This window comes from Martes martes, assembly GCF_963455335.1.
Source record: "Martes martes genome assembly, chromosome: 14".
Lineage (NCBI taxonomy): Eukaryota > Metazoa > Chordata > Mammalia > Carnivora > Mustelidae > Martes > Martes martes.
In genome coordinates, this window is record NC_137902.1 from 39,498,542 (window position 1) to 39,515,866 (window position 17,325).

At 43.8% G+C, this 17,325-nt stretch overlaps 1 protein-coding gene across 2 annotated transcripts in view; it reads left to right on the plus strand.

The window, feature by feature from the left end:
- The window catches only part of NCOA4 (nuclear receptor coactivator 4), a 65,259-nt gene that overhangs the window by 13,360 nt on the left and 34,574 nt on the right, over positions 1–17,325 (plus strand). For both annotated transcript variants that reach the window (XM_080822874.1, XM_080822875.1), the window contains exon 3: positions 11,806–11,968. In XM_080822874.1, coding sequence (XP_080679000.1) covers positions 11,917–11,968 — 52 coding nt within the window. In that variant the 5' untranslated portion in view covers positions 11,806–11,916. The remainder of the gene's footprint in view (positions 1–11,805; positions 11,969–17,325) is intronic.

Consider the following 17,325-nt stretch of genomic DNA (forward strand, 5'->3'; position numbering starts at 1 on the left):
TGAATATCTTCTTTGGAGAAATGTTTGTGTGTGTCCTCTGCCCATTTTTATTTTTTTTATTTTTTTTCTTTTCTCTGCCCATTTTTAAATTGGGTTATTTGGTCTTCTGTGTGTTGAGTTGTATCTTTAGATACTTTGGATCTAACCCCTTATCAGATATACCATTGTCAAATATTTTCTCCCATCCAGTAGGTTGTCCTATTTAGGAAACCTCTTGATCATTATATATTAATTTTATATACAATGGATTTTGTTGAATTGTTGTATTGCTTATAATAGTTTTGTTGGTGGTGGTTCTAAATTTTCAGGTAAACGAATAATGATACTTTTGCCATCTTTTTTCCCTCCAATGTTAAACCTCTTTTTCTTATTTAAATACATTTGTTAATACCTCCAAAGCCAAGTTAACAGTAGTAAGAATGAGCATTCTTGCATTGTTCCTGACTCAAGTGGATATTCTTTCACTATTTTACCATTAAACTTAGTACTTTTTTTCAATCATCTTCATAGTTTTTAAATATATGCCGATGACCTATTCTCTCTGCCTGGCTATTCTTCATCATGGCTTCATTTCAAGACAATCTATTCCAGCCCTTCCTTGTCTAGCCTGGACTCCTTCTAGTCATAACACTCTTCCATATCTCCCCCTGGAGCAGAGCAACCAGGATTTCATCCTCTGGAGGAATACCCCAAACAGAGAAATACGGCACAGAGATGATGATAGCAGTAACAACATATCAGAGGGGAACCTTTGAGAATATTAAAGCAATATTTTTAATTTGTATTAGCAAACAGAATCCAGAAGCACATGAAAGTAACAATAGTCCAGTAATGTGTCTCTTTTCCCAAGCATGCAACAGTCTTCCAATAAAAGGGAATTTGATAATATAAGTTGCCATTTTAAAGGTCAAAGAAGATGATCTACTATCATATACTAGACACAAAAATTAACTCAAAATGGATTAAAGACACAAAAACAAAGGCAACAGAAGCAAAATAAACAAGTGAGACTATATCAAACTAAAAAGCATCTGTACAGGAAGGAAAACATTAGTGGAATGAAAAGGCAACCTATGGGATGGGGAAAATTTGCAAAACTGACATATATCTGATAAGAGATTCATATCCGAAATATATAAAGAACTCACACAACTCAATAGCAAAAAACCCCAAAACAATCCAAGTAAAAAGCAGGCAGATATAAACAAACATTTTTCCAAAGATATATAGATAGCCAGTGGGGTATATGACAAGGTGCTCAGTATCTGTAATCACCAGGAAAATGCAATGAGATCACCTCACCTGTTTTAAAACACACACACACACACACACACACACACACACACACACACACGAAGCAGCAAGGGCAGATGAGAACATAGAGAATTGGGAACTGTTGTGCACTACTGGTTGGAATGTAAATTGGTGCAGTCACTATGGAAGACAGTTGGAGTTTCCTCAAAAATCAAAAATAGAACTACCATATCCAGCAATTCCACATCTCAGTATTTATCTGAAGGAAATGTGAACACTAATATGGTCATTGTGTCACCAGCTAGACCTCAAGACCTGATCTTTACTGCCCATTTGCTTATTCTTACTGACCTTTGCCCACAGTTTTCCTTAAGTTCTTTCCAGCTTATTTTTTAACTCAGGCTAATGGAAACCAAAGCACCCTCAAGCAATAGTGACTACCCAGACAAGACCTCCTGCTGGCACAGACCACCCAGACCAGTTTAAGCATGACTCCACTGACCTGGAGTCACTCCACTGACCTTTGCAGGATATAATTCAGAAACAGCCAGATAGAAGAGATGCATATGGAGAAGTATGTGGGGAAGGGCGTGGAGTTGTCATGCCTTCTCTGGATGCCACTCTCCCTGCACCTCCCAGTGTTCACCAACCCAGAAGCTTTCAGAACCCCACCCTTCTGGGCTTTTATGGAAGCTTCGTTATTACATAGGCATAGTTGATTAAATCATGGCCATTGGTGATTGATTCAGCCTCCAGCCCTTCCCTTCCCCTGAGGTGAAGCATCTAATAACCTCTGATAACAAGGTTGGTTCCCCTAGCAATCAGTCTCCACACTTTGGGGCTTTCAAAAGTTACCTCATTAACACAAATATAGATGTAGTGGAAGGGAGCTTGATAGGAATCACAAAAGACACCTTCATTGGTCTTATCCTTTAGGAAATCCCAGGGGTTTTAGGAACTCTGTGCTAGGAGTGGGAATAAAGACCTAATATATATTTCTTATTACAAACCACAATATTACAGTGCCTCAAATGAGGAGCAAAAGAAATGGCATCTTGTTGCTTTGCAGGCATCAACTTAACTTTTATTTCAAGCCCCCATCCCATTGGGATGGTAGATAATTTCATCTCAGCCCTTTTGGAGAATTTTTGCCTATACTTCAGGGCATGCCTAGGTTATAGGGATTACACAGAGTCAGGATTTTGGAAGGGGTGCCCCAGTGGTTTTCAAACTCCTGTCTCCTCATGTTTTTGGGCAAACACTTGTTGTCTCTGGCCTTGTGATCTCTTTGGATCTATAGCTGGTGCGTGGGGGGCAAGAGCACCTTTCCCAGAGGGTCCCAAACAGACCAGGTTCAGCCATTAGTGCCGACAAAATCCACAGGCAGAAAGACAAGCGGCGGTGAAACAAGAATGGAGTTTGTTTCAGTGAGGCCAACACCAGGAAGACAGCAGACTAGCGTCTCAAAGACTGTCTCCAAAATGCTGAGTATACTTTCAGGTTTATATAAGGAAAAGGTGGGGCAAAGGTCGGTGGGTACATGCATCTGGGCAGTCAAGGTCAAGTTGGTCAGGTTGTCTTGGGGTCAATCAAGCAGGGTCTTGCCAGCTCAGGACCATCCTTATTGCCTGAGTGGGTAGTTTTAGTTTCCATCTGGGGATGCTTTACCCACAGGGTCTTTTGTCTAAGTTAAGAGATAAGCTGGAAAGAACTTAATGAATTAGAAAGTACTGACTGAGGTCAAAATGGAGTTAGTTGGAATCCTCTTTTAATACATCATTATTTTTATTGCTTAATAATATGCCATTGTAGGGGTGCCTGGGTGGCTCAGTGGGTTAAAGCCTCTGCCTTCTGCTCAGGTCATGATCCAGGGTCCTGGGATTGAGCCTCGCATCAGGCTCTCTACTCAACAGGGAACCTGCTTCCCCCCCCCCCACTATACCTGCCTCTCTGCCTACTTGTGATCTCTGTCAAATAAATAAATAAATAAAATCTTTTAAAATAATATGCCATTGTATGGATAGACCACATTTTGTTTATCCATTCATCCATTACATTCGTTTGACTTGTTTTTACCTGTTTTTTTTTTAACTGTAGGCTCTTGTGAATACTGCTGTAAACATTAATGTCCAAGTGTATATCTGAGTACCTGTTTTCAGTGGTCTTGTGTATATACCTAGAAGTGGAATTGCTAGGTTAAATGGTAACTCTGTGTTTGACTTTTTAAGGAATTGCATCCAGTTTCTATATCTCCTTATTCCTGGCAAAACTTGCTTCTGTCTGTCTTTGTTTATTATAACCATCCTAGTGCGTATGAAGTGGTATCTCACTGTGGCTTTGATTTACGTTTCTCTAATGACTAAAGATGTTGAGAATATTTTCATGTGCTTACTGACCATTACAGTGGAACTTTTTAAAACTTTTAATTTTGATTTAGTTTCACATTTACAGAAAAGTTCCAGAATAGTAAAAAGGAAAAAGATATATCCTGTATGCCCTTTACCCAGAATCACCAACTGTTAACATTATGTCCCCATTCAAGTTATTTCCTCTCTCTGTCTCTGAGCGTTCCAAGAGTAATGCACATTCATCATGCCCCTTTTCCCCTGCATAGCTGTGTGAATTTCCTGAGAACAATGGCTTGTTTCTTAAACATGACCTCAGTACATTTATCAAAATCCTGAAACTTTTTAAAAAATTTTATTTTAAGTAATCTCTACACCCAACATGGAGCTCAAACTTACTACCCTGAGATCAAGAGTCACATGTTCCACTGGCTGAGCCAGCCAGGTACTCCAAAATCCTGAAAATTTAACACTGATAAAATAATTATCTCATCCACTATATATTTGAACCTCTCCAATTGTCCAGATATTCTAGTTTTGAGTACAGGATCCAATCCAAGATCCCATTTATTTAGTTGCCTTTAATCAAAGACAGCTCCTCAGCATTTCTTCATCTTTCATGGCCTTGATATTTTGAAGAGTATGGGCCAGCTATCGTGTAAAATATGTTCACATTATGTTTACTTGTGATTAGATAAAAATATGCATTTGGAGCAGGAATTCCACAAAGGAATGTCCTCGGGGCCTCATAGCAGGAGGCTCCTTTTAACCCAGCCTTGGCGGTTAGAGTTGATTCTTTGGTTAGGTAGTATCACTTGGCCTCCATTGAAATTGCTCTTTTTCCTTTTGTAATTAATAAGCAGTATGGAGGAGTTACTTTGATTTGATATAATATTCTGTTCCTCCTTAAATTTTCACTCACTAGTTTCAGCATACTGTGCCTTTATAAAAAGTCAGTTCTAAGGTATGCCTCAGTGGCTAGTCGGTTAAGCATCTAACTCTTGATTTAGGCTCAGGTCATGATCTCAGGGTCTGTCTCTCCAAAGGAATAATGTGAGACAATAGGTAGAAACCCAGACATGTGCTATCCCTAATCTTAAAGAACCTTGAAACTCTTTCTGAACCAGGCCTGACCTTCAAGCTCATTGTCTTGGTAGGAACTCAAAACACTTTCTCCGTGACTCTTTGGGTGGGAGGGAAGCCACAAGGCAACAGGTCATACAGAGCATGAAAACATATTGGAAGTGTTTCCAGAAATATCCCTCCACGCACTAGGGGTTCTGTTTGTCTTCATTGCAAGGCTCTTGCAAGCCTGATGTCCTCTCAGAGGCCACAGGAGCACAGATGTGTTTCCTCACCACCCTTGGGGCCTAGGAGACAGGATAGCTGTTGCCCCATAGTGCTGTTGTCACCACGTGCAGTGGTGTGGGGACACTTGAAGACCTGGCTTGCTCTCCCTGGTCCCCACAAGAATTGAGGACAACTTTCCTTTCCTGCTCAAAGACTATCCCACTTAACCTGAGGGTTCTGTGGCCCACACTCTTTTCTGTGCTGCCTGTCCTGGGTGGGGTAACGGATAGGACAAAAGCTCCCTTTCAGGGACCCCATCAGTGACTCATTTGTTGCTCCCTCTCCAACTCTCTCTTTTCCCAAAGCTATGTCATCTTCATCTAATCTGCCTGGTATTAGGTATTTTTCTATGCCTAGTGCTCAGGCTAAGAATTGGATTGTTAATGCCCCCAAAGCCTTTTTCTCCTAAGCTGTTATCTCTGCCATGGGCTGTGAAAGTCTACTTTGAAATTAATAGTTGAGCATTGAGTCACTTCTCTCTGAAATTCTGTAGGAAGTACTACTCTACCGTCAGCCTTGGGTAACAGGAAGTAGAGTAGGGTGGGAGGAAGGGGCAAGCCTCTGGCTAATACATGTCCATACCATGCCATTATTGTGCAATTGATTTGAGGGAAATAAACACAGGGCTTCACGTTTAACTACCTTAAATATTATCATTATGTATCTACCTTAACTTCTCCTCCTTTTAACCTCAGGACAGACCAGATAAGGAAATCTCTCTGTTCACTGTTCATTTTTCTTCTCTGGTAGTGTATCAGGTAGGAAGGAAGATAAAGGGAAAGTAAAAATGACTGGAGAAAGCAACAAAGGATTAGATCCTGTAATAGGATGTGAGTTTGGGCTTTGTGGAACAGAGCACCTGGGCCTGAAGGAAAAGAGAGGTGCCTTTCTGAGCAGTTGAGAAGATGGCACATGTGCTGACCAACCAGTGTGAAGGGAACTGAGAAGGAAAGGGGGCCATGTCCTCCAGTATCATCTCAACCTAGGTATGTTTATTGTGCAATAAATAAGATATATTTGTAAATACTTAGTAGATCTAATACCATTTTCACTTCTCCCAGAATTTTATGGATAGTGTACTTATTGTGAATTACTTCAAGCATGAATGGAACTTCATAATGAACTTACTGTTTTCCTTCCTATTGTATTAGTCTGCTTGGGCTGCCATAACAAAATACCACACACTGGGTGGCTTAAGCAATAGAAATTTATTTTTCACAGTTCTAGAGGCTGGGAAGTTCAAGATCAAGGTGCTGGCAGGATGGGTTTTCTACCTGTGAGGGCGCAAGAATTCCTGTCCCCTTCAAGGGTCCTTCTAGCTGGACTAAGAATCAAATTGACACAAGACAGATTAACAGGAGAAAATTAACAGCATATCTATAGGAAATCTACATAGACATGGAAATTCCAAAGATAGGCAGGCATATATGTAATATATGGTATATATGTAATTCTGAACTAAGGAGAAAGGGGTAGGGGCCTGGGACTTCAGAGGAAAGAAATACAATTTACAGGACAGTAAGAAAAAGAGCAGATGTTTGGTAATTAGTTGTTTGGTCTGCTATACAGATGGGTCATTCAGACAAAATTTATCTTTGCTAATAACCCTTATTCTAGGAAAGAACCAATTTAGATTCTTCTGTAGTTAAGGGAAGGGCAGAATTTTCTCCTCAGCCCACAAGGTTTCTATTGCCTTCAGCTCAAAATAATCCACGTGCCAAAATATCCCATCTTGGGGAAGCCTGCCCTTGGCCTCCATAATTCCAAGCCCTCTCCCCTTGGCTTGCAGACAGCAGCCTTTTTGCTATGTGCTCACATGATCTCTCTTTTGTGTGCTTGTTCGAAGAGAGGGGGAACTCTCTGGTGTCCCTTCTATAAAGGCATTAAACCCACCTTGGAATTCCCATCCTCAGGACTTCATTCAATCTTAATTACTTCCACAAAGGCCCTGTGTCCAAATACAGATATATATGAGGATAGGAGTTCAATACGTATTGGAGGAGGAGGGGAGACACAAATACTCAGTTCATAACACCTGTCTCAAACTGGTCCTTTTGTTTTCCAATAGCGTACCCTCCCCCAGCTCTGATTTCCCAGTATTTCCAAAAAGTCATGGCCATGTGTAGGCCTCCTTCTACAGGAGTTTACAATGAGCTTTAAAGAATTAAAATGCTTTTGGCCATCTCAGTAGCAAAAGACAGTGGGAAGCTTTAATTATGCCTTAACACTGTTTTCACAGTCTCATATCTAGTGCCCCAAACGCTTATATAGACACCAGTATTCTTCTCTTAAGAAGTTCTGCATAAAGGGTTCCTGGGTGGCTCCGAGGGTTAAGCCTCTGCCTTAGGCTCAGGTGATGATCTCAGGGTCCTGAGATCGAGCCCCGAATCAGGCTCTCTGCTCAGCAGAGAGCCTGCTTCCCCCCACCCCCTGCCTACTTGTGATCTCTCTTTCTGTCAAATAAATAAATGAAATCTTTAAAAAAAAAAAAGTTCTGCATAAAGAACTTTGTTGGAAAGACAGAAAACAGCATTTATTTATTTTTTAAGTAGGCTCTATGCCCAATGTGGGCTCAAATTCATGACCCTGAGATCAAGAGTCATATGCTTGGGGCGCCTGGGTGGCTCAGTGGGTTAAAGCCTCTGCCTTTGGCTCAGGTCATGATCCCAGGGTCCTGGGATCGAGCCCCTCATCGGGCTCTCTGCTCAGCGGCAAGCCTGCTTCCTCCTCTGTCTCTGCCTGTGTCTCTGCCCACTTGCGATCTCTATCAAATAAATAAATAAAATCTTAAAAAAAAAAAAAAAGAGTCATATGCTCTACTGACTGAGTCAGCCAGGTGCCCCCAGAAGGCAGAGAGTAGGACTGCAGGCCCTACTATCCCATTTTAAAAAATACTGTTTATTAACATTCTTAAAAGTATAGAAATATGCAAAGAAAATAATTTAGTCCCAAATCCCACTTCCCAATAATCGCTATTGTTTTTGTTTTTTAAAGATTTTATTTATTTATTTGACAGTCAGAGATCACAAGTAGGCAGAGAGGCCGGCAGAGAGAGAGAAATGGGGAAGCAGGCTCCCTGCTGAGCAGAGAGCCCAGTGCGGGGCTCGATGCGGGGCTCGATGCGGGGTTCGATGCGGGGCTCGATGTGGGGCTCGATCCCAGGACCCTGGGATCATGACCTGAGCCGAAGGCAGAGGGTTTAACCCACTGAGCCACCCAGGCACCCCTATTGGTTTTGTTTTTTTTTTTAAGTAATCTCTATACCCAACATGGTGCTCAAGCTCATGACCCCAAGATCAAGAGTCCCATGCTCTACCAACTGAACCAGCCAGGTGCCCCCAATATTGGTATTTTTAAAGAGTAATGTATGCAAGAGATTAGAAAAATTCAGATAGTACAGAAAGTGCAAAATGAAAAGTCAGCCCTCCATCCTTCACTGTTCCAACACTTCACCCCAAAAGTAGCCTGTTAATATTCATTCACTCATTGATTTAAAATAGTTGTTGAGGGGCACCTGGGTGGCTTAGTCCATTAAACATCCAACTCTTGATTTGGGCTCAGGTCATGATCTCAGGGTCATGAGATCAAACCCCAAGTCAGGCTGGCTCTGCACTCAGCGGGGAGTCTGTTTCAGATTCTCTCTCTCCCTCTCTACCCCTCCTCCCCAATACATAAATCTTAAAAAAAAAAAAACTTGTTGAGTACCTGCTATGTGCTGAGCACTGTTCTGGGTGCTGGAATTACAGTGGTGAGCAAGATACGTCCAGTTTTTACTTCCTGGCACTTGCACTTGTTCACTTCAACATGGACAAGACAGGTGATAGACAAACACATAAAATAGTGTTAGCTGGTGGTAAATGCTGTGAATAAAAAGCAGTGCGGGTGGGTGGGAGGATGGGGTAACTGGGTGATGGGCATTAAGGAGGACATGTGACATGATGAGCACAGGGTGTTATACAAAACAGATGAATCTTTGAACACTACACCAAAAACTAATGATGTACTATGTTGAATAATTGAATTTAAAATTTTTTAAAGATTTTATTTATTTATTCAACAGAGAGAGAGAGAGAGAGAGATCACAAGTAGAGAGGCAGGCAGAGAGAGAGGAGGAAGGAGGCTCCCTGCTGTGCAGAGAGCCTGATGCGGGGCTCAATCCCAGGACCCTGAGATCAGGACCTGAGCCGAAGGTGGAGGCTTAACCCACTGAGCCACCCTGGCGCCCCTAATTGAATTTAAATTAAAAAAAAAAAGAAATGCAAAAAACAATATGGAAGAGAGTATTGCAAAAGGAGGACTATTCTGAGCTATGACCTGCAGTGAGGGATTAAGCCTCTGAAGATCTGGGGGAAGAACATTCTGGAAAGAGAGACCATAAGTGCACAATCCAGGTGTGAGAGTTTTCTTCCTGGGCCAGCACAAGGTCCACCATCCCTGTTGTTTTTGGAATCTGTGCTGAGTGTCAGCAGGTACTTACCATCACATTCGTCCAGTTCCCTCTTACAGTAAAAACTGAAAATTAAGGCAAACCTCCCAAAATGGAGCCAGGAGACCAGAAGGGGGAGCTCTCCAGCCCACTCTGCATGAGTTACTGGAAAAACTGTCAATTCAGACCCCAGCAGAAGAATTGTCAACAGGAAAGAATCATTAGTTATAAGCACCAACAGGAGAAGTGTATATTACATCTCCTACTTCAGCAACAAAGCCAATGAAAAACCGTCATCATCCTGCACTCTTGATTTACTCCAATGGACTTTCCTTCAAAACAACCCCTCCCAACTTCCTCTTCCTTCTCCAGAAAATAACATTCCTTTCCTTTGTTGGACTAGCCTATGGTTTTTGCCATAGCTTATTTGTCCCACGGTGCAATTCTCTACTATTCTTCAATAAACCCATTTTTGCTGCTAAAATAACTTTGATTTTTAAGGTCATTGAAAATGCATGTGTTATACATATGTCTCTGTCAAAATTGAGATAAAATGAAATAGACTAGAGGCGATATCCACTTAAAGAAAAATGAGAGAAAGCAAATTTGCTTGGGGATGTGGTCTCTTCTTCACTTGTTATGTTACCTGTCTGGTTCCTATAAGTGTTTGAGCTTGCCACCCCAATAGAGAGCAGACTCCCTCATTTGCCAAAGAGGAATCTAGGACTATAACAGCATTCCAACAGGAGTTAAAGGTTAAACTGTTTCAAGCTTCTGCGCTCCCTGCTTGCTGACCTAAGTTTCTTGGTCTATAGCCCAACTAACGTACTTTCCTTGAGATTTGCAGGCCACTGGCCTTGAGGAGTGAAGGCCCAGACGTTTCCAGAGGGTAAGGCCTGACCACCATTGAAAACACCTACCTCTGATGCTGGCTAGTCTGTTCAGCATCATGTCCACATACGACTAACTGCCTGGCCACTGCTTCTCCTGCATAGAGGCCCCTACACCCGCCCTTCCCCATTTCCTGCACCCGTCCCCTTTAAAACCCTTCAGCTTCAGGGGCACCTGGGTGGCTCACTGGGTTAAGCCTCTGTCTTCAGCTCAGGTCAGGTCCTGGGATCGAGCCGCATCAGGCTCTCTGCTCAGCAGGGAGCCTCTTCCCCTTCCCCCTCTGCCTGCCTCTCTGCCTACTTGTGATCTTTCTCTCTCTGTCAAATAAATAAATAAAATCTTAAAACAAACAAACAAACAAAAACAACCTTCAGCTTCGCCTGGATGGGGAAGATGGTCTTGGAGATGTTAGTCCACCATCTTCCCAGGTTGCCAGCTTCCCGAATAAAACAATGTTTCCTTTCCCAATATCATTTATCTCTTGAGTATTAATTTCCAAGTGGCAAACAGCAGAGCCTGAGTTCAGAACCATTCTCCACCTGGTAACAAGACCTGGGGAGGGTGGGTGACTTGCCCAGGTCTTTCACCAATTTAGCAGTACGCTCCTTTTTACCTTGCCAACCCACCCCCTGCCGCCATGGCAAAGATTGGTAACTATGTGACAGGCATTTCTTTTCCTACTGAACACCTATTAAAGGAGGGTGGTTTGAAAAATAAAAATGAAAAGAGGTGGGCTGTGTCCTAAGTTATTAGGCTGGTTGGCTTCTGCTGGAACTCCCTAATGCCAAAGGTCATGGGAGGTTCACATGCATACATTGTCAAGAGAGAAGGATAGGAGAGAAGTAGAGCAGTAGACAGCCTGGCCTGAAGGCCCCACCCAGTTGGTAATGGCATTCTGGTTTTTTTTTTTTTTTCAAAGATTTATTTATTTGACAGATAGAGATCACAAGTAGGCAGAAAGGCAGGCAGAGAGAGAGGAGGAAGCAGGCTCCCCGCCGAGCAGAGAGCCCGATGGGGGATTCGATGCCAGGACCCTGGGATCACAACCTGAGCCGAAGGCAGAGGCTTTAACCCACTGAGCCACCCAGGTGCCCCTGGTAATGCCCTGCTGGTGCTCCAGCTCCATAGTGCTTTCGTTCTTTTCACTTGAATCTAGCTGTCGCAGGCCCTTCAGGCAGGTGCGTGTGGGATACAGAATCAGGCTGTAGAAGGAGCACATGCTCTGAGTCAACAGGCCTAGGTTCAAACATTGCCTCTTTCTCACCAGCAGGAAAACCTAGAGAGATTTCTTCGCCCTTCTAAACCTCAATTATCCCACCTATAGAATGGGTGTGAAAATGCCTATTTTGCAGTGTTGTAATGAAAAGGAGGCAATGCATGCAGGCAGTTGTAAGAGACGTGGTATGTTGGTTCTGCTCTACTCCTACCTCTTAGGCCTCTGTCCTGAGGGGATTCCAAACAGCATGACTCATAGGGAGACTGCAAAGGCTGCTGGTGACTTTCTTCTCTCTCATGCTGGTGGCCACATTTACTTTGCAGGTGCTCCTTGACAAGAGACCATCAGGGCTGGTGATGCCGGCGTGCAGCAGTTCAGACCTGCTGGGGGATAAAAGGCCACTGCCCTAAGTCCCTTAAGCGCCTCCACTCCCCATGGAGAATATCTCAGCCCGTCCACACCTCAGCAGACCTGGAAACAGAAGAGGTAACACCTGGCCCCGCAGGGTCCCCCACACAGACTGCTGGCAACTGTACCAGTGGCTCAGTGGTTGAGTCACACTGGTTGTTCAACATTTTGACTAGCACCCATGAAGAAGGAGCAAGCTCTCTGTCACCAAAGCCTTATTGTCACCACCTGGTCTTCAGTAGAAGGCAAGGACCAACTTCACAAAGGGTGCTGTCAGGAAGGCAGTGGCTCCTAACGTCTTTGTGTAGTTGCTCTAAATTGGAAACACATGATTCTTGACTAAATAGCCTTTAATCCACTTGCCAAACAAGAGTTCTGAGGCTTTCAGGGAATGCCTGGGCCACCCCTCTGTCTGGAACAAAGCCTGGTTTTGTTTCTTGGTTTGCTTCAGCATTTTATCTGTTGTTTTCACCATCCTCTGATAAACTTTAAATATTCTTCTGATACCTGCCCACAGTAGACATTGCTCATGGTGTTTAGTGTCCCCAGATACCCACAGCTGTGACAGTTCTTGCTATTCTTCTATGGCTTCACAGTCACACTGTGAGGTTCCCTTGGAACTACAGAATCTCTGTCCCAGAATCTCTGGCCATCCTTCCCCATTGTAGAGAGGATTCACCCTACAACATTCCCAATACTGTGAAACACCCTCTTATTGCAACTTTGGGCACAGAGAAGTGAATTTCTTTTATTGCCCTTATTGCCCTGTAGAAGTCAATGGAAATATTCATTTTTGCATAAATTAACACACAGATTAGGGCCAGCCTCCATCTTTCTGGTTTCTGGAGAGTGAACACTATAAGGTCTGACACAGTCTCAGATCCTATTTCCAGAAGCCTATTCACCTCTGGATTGAACACTTGAAACCAAAACATTTCCATTTGCTAATGCTCATTTGAGTCCATTTTTCCAACACAGCTGACGAGATCCTGACTAGTGCAGAAATTGGTCTTGCCATAGGCTATTGTCGCAGACTCTAGAATGAAAAACTGATGGGGTTGGGTGGCCCTTCAGAGAGGATTGTTCTTTCCTGGCTGGAAACTTGACAATTCTCACATACTGGGTATTTTTCCATCTGCCCCATCAAGCCCACCTGTCGTGAGGGAGGCTTGAGGAAGACCCTGGGAAGGTGTGTAGAGGTGAATGGGATCCAAGATGGCGTCTCTGATAGAGCCAGGAAGCTGGAGGGAGAGCTGAAGGAATAGACAGGTGGGGCGGTTCTCATCTCCGTTCTCTGCGAAGTAAGAAGCAAGGTTATCTTCTGGGTGTCAAGGAGGCACAGATGTATGGGAGGTTTAGAGAAGTGATAACAATCTGGGAAGGCTCTAGAAAAGGATGGAGAGTGACTGACAGGAAACAAGTACTCGATTTGGAGACTGATGGAGAGAGGCTCCACTAATCCTAGGAACCCAGTCTGACACATCTTCAGTCCAAGGGAGGGCCAGCTGGCCAACTGTGGCTCTCTGGATGCTGAGCAGCTCTGTGGGGCAGAGCTAGGGCAGCGGCTGATGGGCTGATGGACAGGCAGGGATAGTGTGGGCGCAGTGGAAGATGGGTGCTGAGGAGCTCACACTCAGGCTGACATCCTATTGGAGTCCACCCTCCTTTGCATGACAAACTGCACCTCTTCCCACAGGAGCCCAAATTCCGAGAAACAGCAACTGAGAAGATAGGCGTACACCTGAGGCATGGGGTGGGGGGATGTGCCTTGATGATTCTTGTCTGGCATTATAGTCTCCATGAGAAATTGTCCATAGGAAAAATGTCCATTATGAAGATTCCATTTCAAAGCCTGGCTTGTAAAGGCCAACCTAAAATAGGTTTTAGGTGGTGAGAGAGGACAGCATATTTTCTCTCGTTGCCACCTGATGAATCAAATTCAACAAGACTGAGCCTCCACTGGCAAAACAGTATTTCCTATTCCAAAGATAGCTCATCCCAAGAGATTAAAAATTAGACCAATAGTTGTCCACTAGAAAACTCCTGAACAGTCCTTATTGTAATTATAGCAAGGAATAGAAAGCCTCATTTATAGGGTGTTTTATGTTCATTCTTTGCCATCTGTTACTTCCCTGAGTCTTCAAATTGCCCTGGGAGGTAAACAGGCTTATCCCACTCTTTCTATACTTTGGATAATGATGTGAGGTGCCCCATGCTCATTCTTCCTCCTTTGCCCTGCTCCCTGAGACTAAAGGCATTTCCCTCTGACAGTGTATGGAAGTCTACAATTTACTAGCTAGTCACCGGATTTCCCTCTACCACCACCCCCACCCTGCCCAGTCTCGAGCCTTGCTCACTGCTGCTTAAAAGTCATAATACAGTGTGTTACAATAAACATTTCAAAGGCTCACTTGTAAAATGGACTTGGCAAAAAGGTAAAGGGCCAAGCAGTATTTTTTCTGTATCATTTGTCTCCCATGGGAGGGATGAATCTATGTTAATTTAATTAATTAAATTGCAAGACCAGCTACCTGTCAATTTGGCAAACATGAATCCCTCTGGGTTACAGTAAGGGAAGTTGCATTTCTGAAAATAAAATAATCCTGGATTGGTACTTGAAGGAGTTGCTGTGCAATCAGAAGGCACCAAATGGGCACTCGATGAATATTTATCAAATCAATTCATCAAAACTCCTGCATGTGCCAATACGTTGCACCTTTTCTTAAAGGTCTATCTGTGAACTACAGGGAAGCAATGTTTGGGGATCAACAGGAAAGATATTTACCCAGTAGATATGACAAGATGTCACATGGTATCTCATAAAATGTGAAATTGAAGCTACTTTAAGTGGAAATTAGAAAGTAAAAACATACATGTACCAAGATCATCCACTTATAGAAGGCAGCTGCCCCACCTCCCCTCTTCCCCAGAAGCACCAGCTGCAGACAGATCTCATGATGGAGAGGGTGTGTTCCTAGTGAAGTGTGGCCTCGTGCTTGTGGCTTTTGGCACTGTCCCCAGTGTGAAAGCAAATGGCACATCAGAGACAAAATCCAGCAGAGAATTGCCAGTACTGCCCAGAGTAGAGGAGACTTGGGCTACAAGACTCGGTGGGGGGAGGGAGGGCAGCAGTGTGGGGGTGGGGGGGGGGATGCAGCAAGACACTGTTGCTTGCCGTTACCCGCCCTATCAAAATGATGACGTCACCCTTTATCAGGCCCTGGGCTGAATCTTTAGAACAGTATGTCATTTATTTTTCATGCCAATCCTTTGAGAACTTGGATTAGAACATACTTTTGTCTTAGCCTGTGTACAAATCTTGCTCTGATTCTGCCCGGCTCCTCAGGCAGTGTTTTCTAAAGGAGAAGACTGTGGTCGACAGAGACCACAAGACCCAGCTGAAAGTGAATGCTGGGAGCTAGCAGATCAGAGTTCTGATTCAGATGCTCTCCTTTGTGAGCTGTGGGATAGTGAGAGGGTCTTCTCTTTCCTCGTCGTTCTCTTTCCATAAGCGAGAACATTTGGTGACCTCACAGGGAAAATCTCTTTGCTGCTACAGGGAAGCCCCTCCATATGTGTTCTTCCTTTTCCTCATTCCCCTTATCTGTGTGATAAAGGGAACTTGGTAGGTCAACATTCATTTATGGGTTTCTTGGGAGTTTGGTACAATCCCGTGGATTCACAGACCAAAGCAAGTAGTGAGTTTGTCTGTAAACTCAGATGCTGAGCATCGCAGGCCAGAATGTGGTAAGCTCAGCAGGCCAGCACTCCCCATAAAGACCCGGCTGCCGAGCAAGCCCACTCCCCAGGAGAGTTCTTTTTAACTTCACTGATATTAAATATATTGGCACAACACTGCCTGTGACCTTGAAAGTCCATTTCAAAGGAGACTAATAGAATATTTTCTCTCCCAGCAGTTGGAGCCTGGGAGGGCATGGCAAATGTCCTGGGGGCAGCAGTGACTAGAAGTAGATTCTGGCTTAGAGAGAGGGTCTTGGGTCAAGTGCAGACGGTGTGTGCTCCTTCGCAAGCATTTGCATCTGGTGGGGCAGAACACAGAGCACAAACTTTGCATCCTGTCAGGGCCAAACTAATCTGCTTGGAGTTACTCTGTGATAGCCTATGAGCTCTGTTGAGTACCAGAGTCTGGTTCCCAAAATGAACCAAGTCTCCAGGTTATCAACAAACATCCTTGTGATAATAATTCTCACCCCTATTTGCATGGCACTTTATAGTTTCTATCACCCCTTCCACATACATGGCTTGATTTAAATCTCACTGCAAGCCTGGTGCTTGTTATCGCTGGTCTCAGTTTCTACAACAACAGCAGTGAAGCTGTGGCTCCCATTTCCAGTGCACATGTTGGGTGTCAGGAACTGTGCTAAGCACTTTTTGGTCATTCATTCAGTCATTCAACAGTATTTGTTAAGCCCCTACTATGTGCCCAGTTCTTTTCTGAATGTTGGGAATACAACTATAAGCAAAAGTGTCCAAATGCCTGCCATAAGGGAGCTGAGAGTCTAGCTGAGGGGAGGCAGACAGTGACAAATGAACAGGTAGGTCACTGTATCTTAGGTGGGGGAAGACCTGTGCTTTGGAGAACAAAGCAGGGGAAGTGAGGAAGAAGGTAGTGTGTGGGGGCTGACCTGCGGGTGGGATGTTGTGTAATTGCTCAGGAAAGGGCCTACCGAGAGGGCGACATTTGAGCAACGGTCTGCAGGTGTCCGCAGCCAGCAAGGAGGGTGTGGGCAATTCGGATGGAATGCGTGAGGGTGAGGGGGTCTTGGAAGGGCTGACAGGCCAGAAGGACTCCAGCTTGGACTCCGAGAGAGTTGAGAGACTGGTGGAGGAGAGACCTGATCTCACTTGACTTTTAGCATGTTTTATTTCATTTAATTTGCAGAACAACTCCACAGAGTAGGTGCTATTATAATCCCCATTTTAGGTGAATAATTAGGCACAGGGAGGTTAAGTCATTTGCCCAAGATCTTATGGTAAACATTTTAGAACCAGGATTTGAGCACAGGTCTGTCTGCCTGCGTAGCCCACAATCCTAAGTCCTCCCTAAGTGATACTAACTTTCAGGCACAAGCAAACTAGTGCCACACATATCCAGGAAGCCATGGGCTAGTTGGCCAATTTGAAATCATTTTCCCTTGCACTGATGTCTTGTATTTGTTTATATTTCATTATTTCCACCTCTATGGGAAAAGGTATGGGAAAAATAGGTAAAATATTTTCCAATGTACCAATCTTAGATTTTTCCTGACCCCAGATTGACAAACCCCCCCACACACACAAAGAAATAAAATGAAAGTGTATCAGGGACCTTGATAAAAGCCACCTAATGAAGGTCATCAATTGTGAAAAGGTTAGGCGATGTCTGATGCTACTTTGGGCAAGTGACAGAGCCACTGTGATATGTCACATGGCTC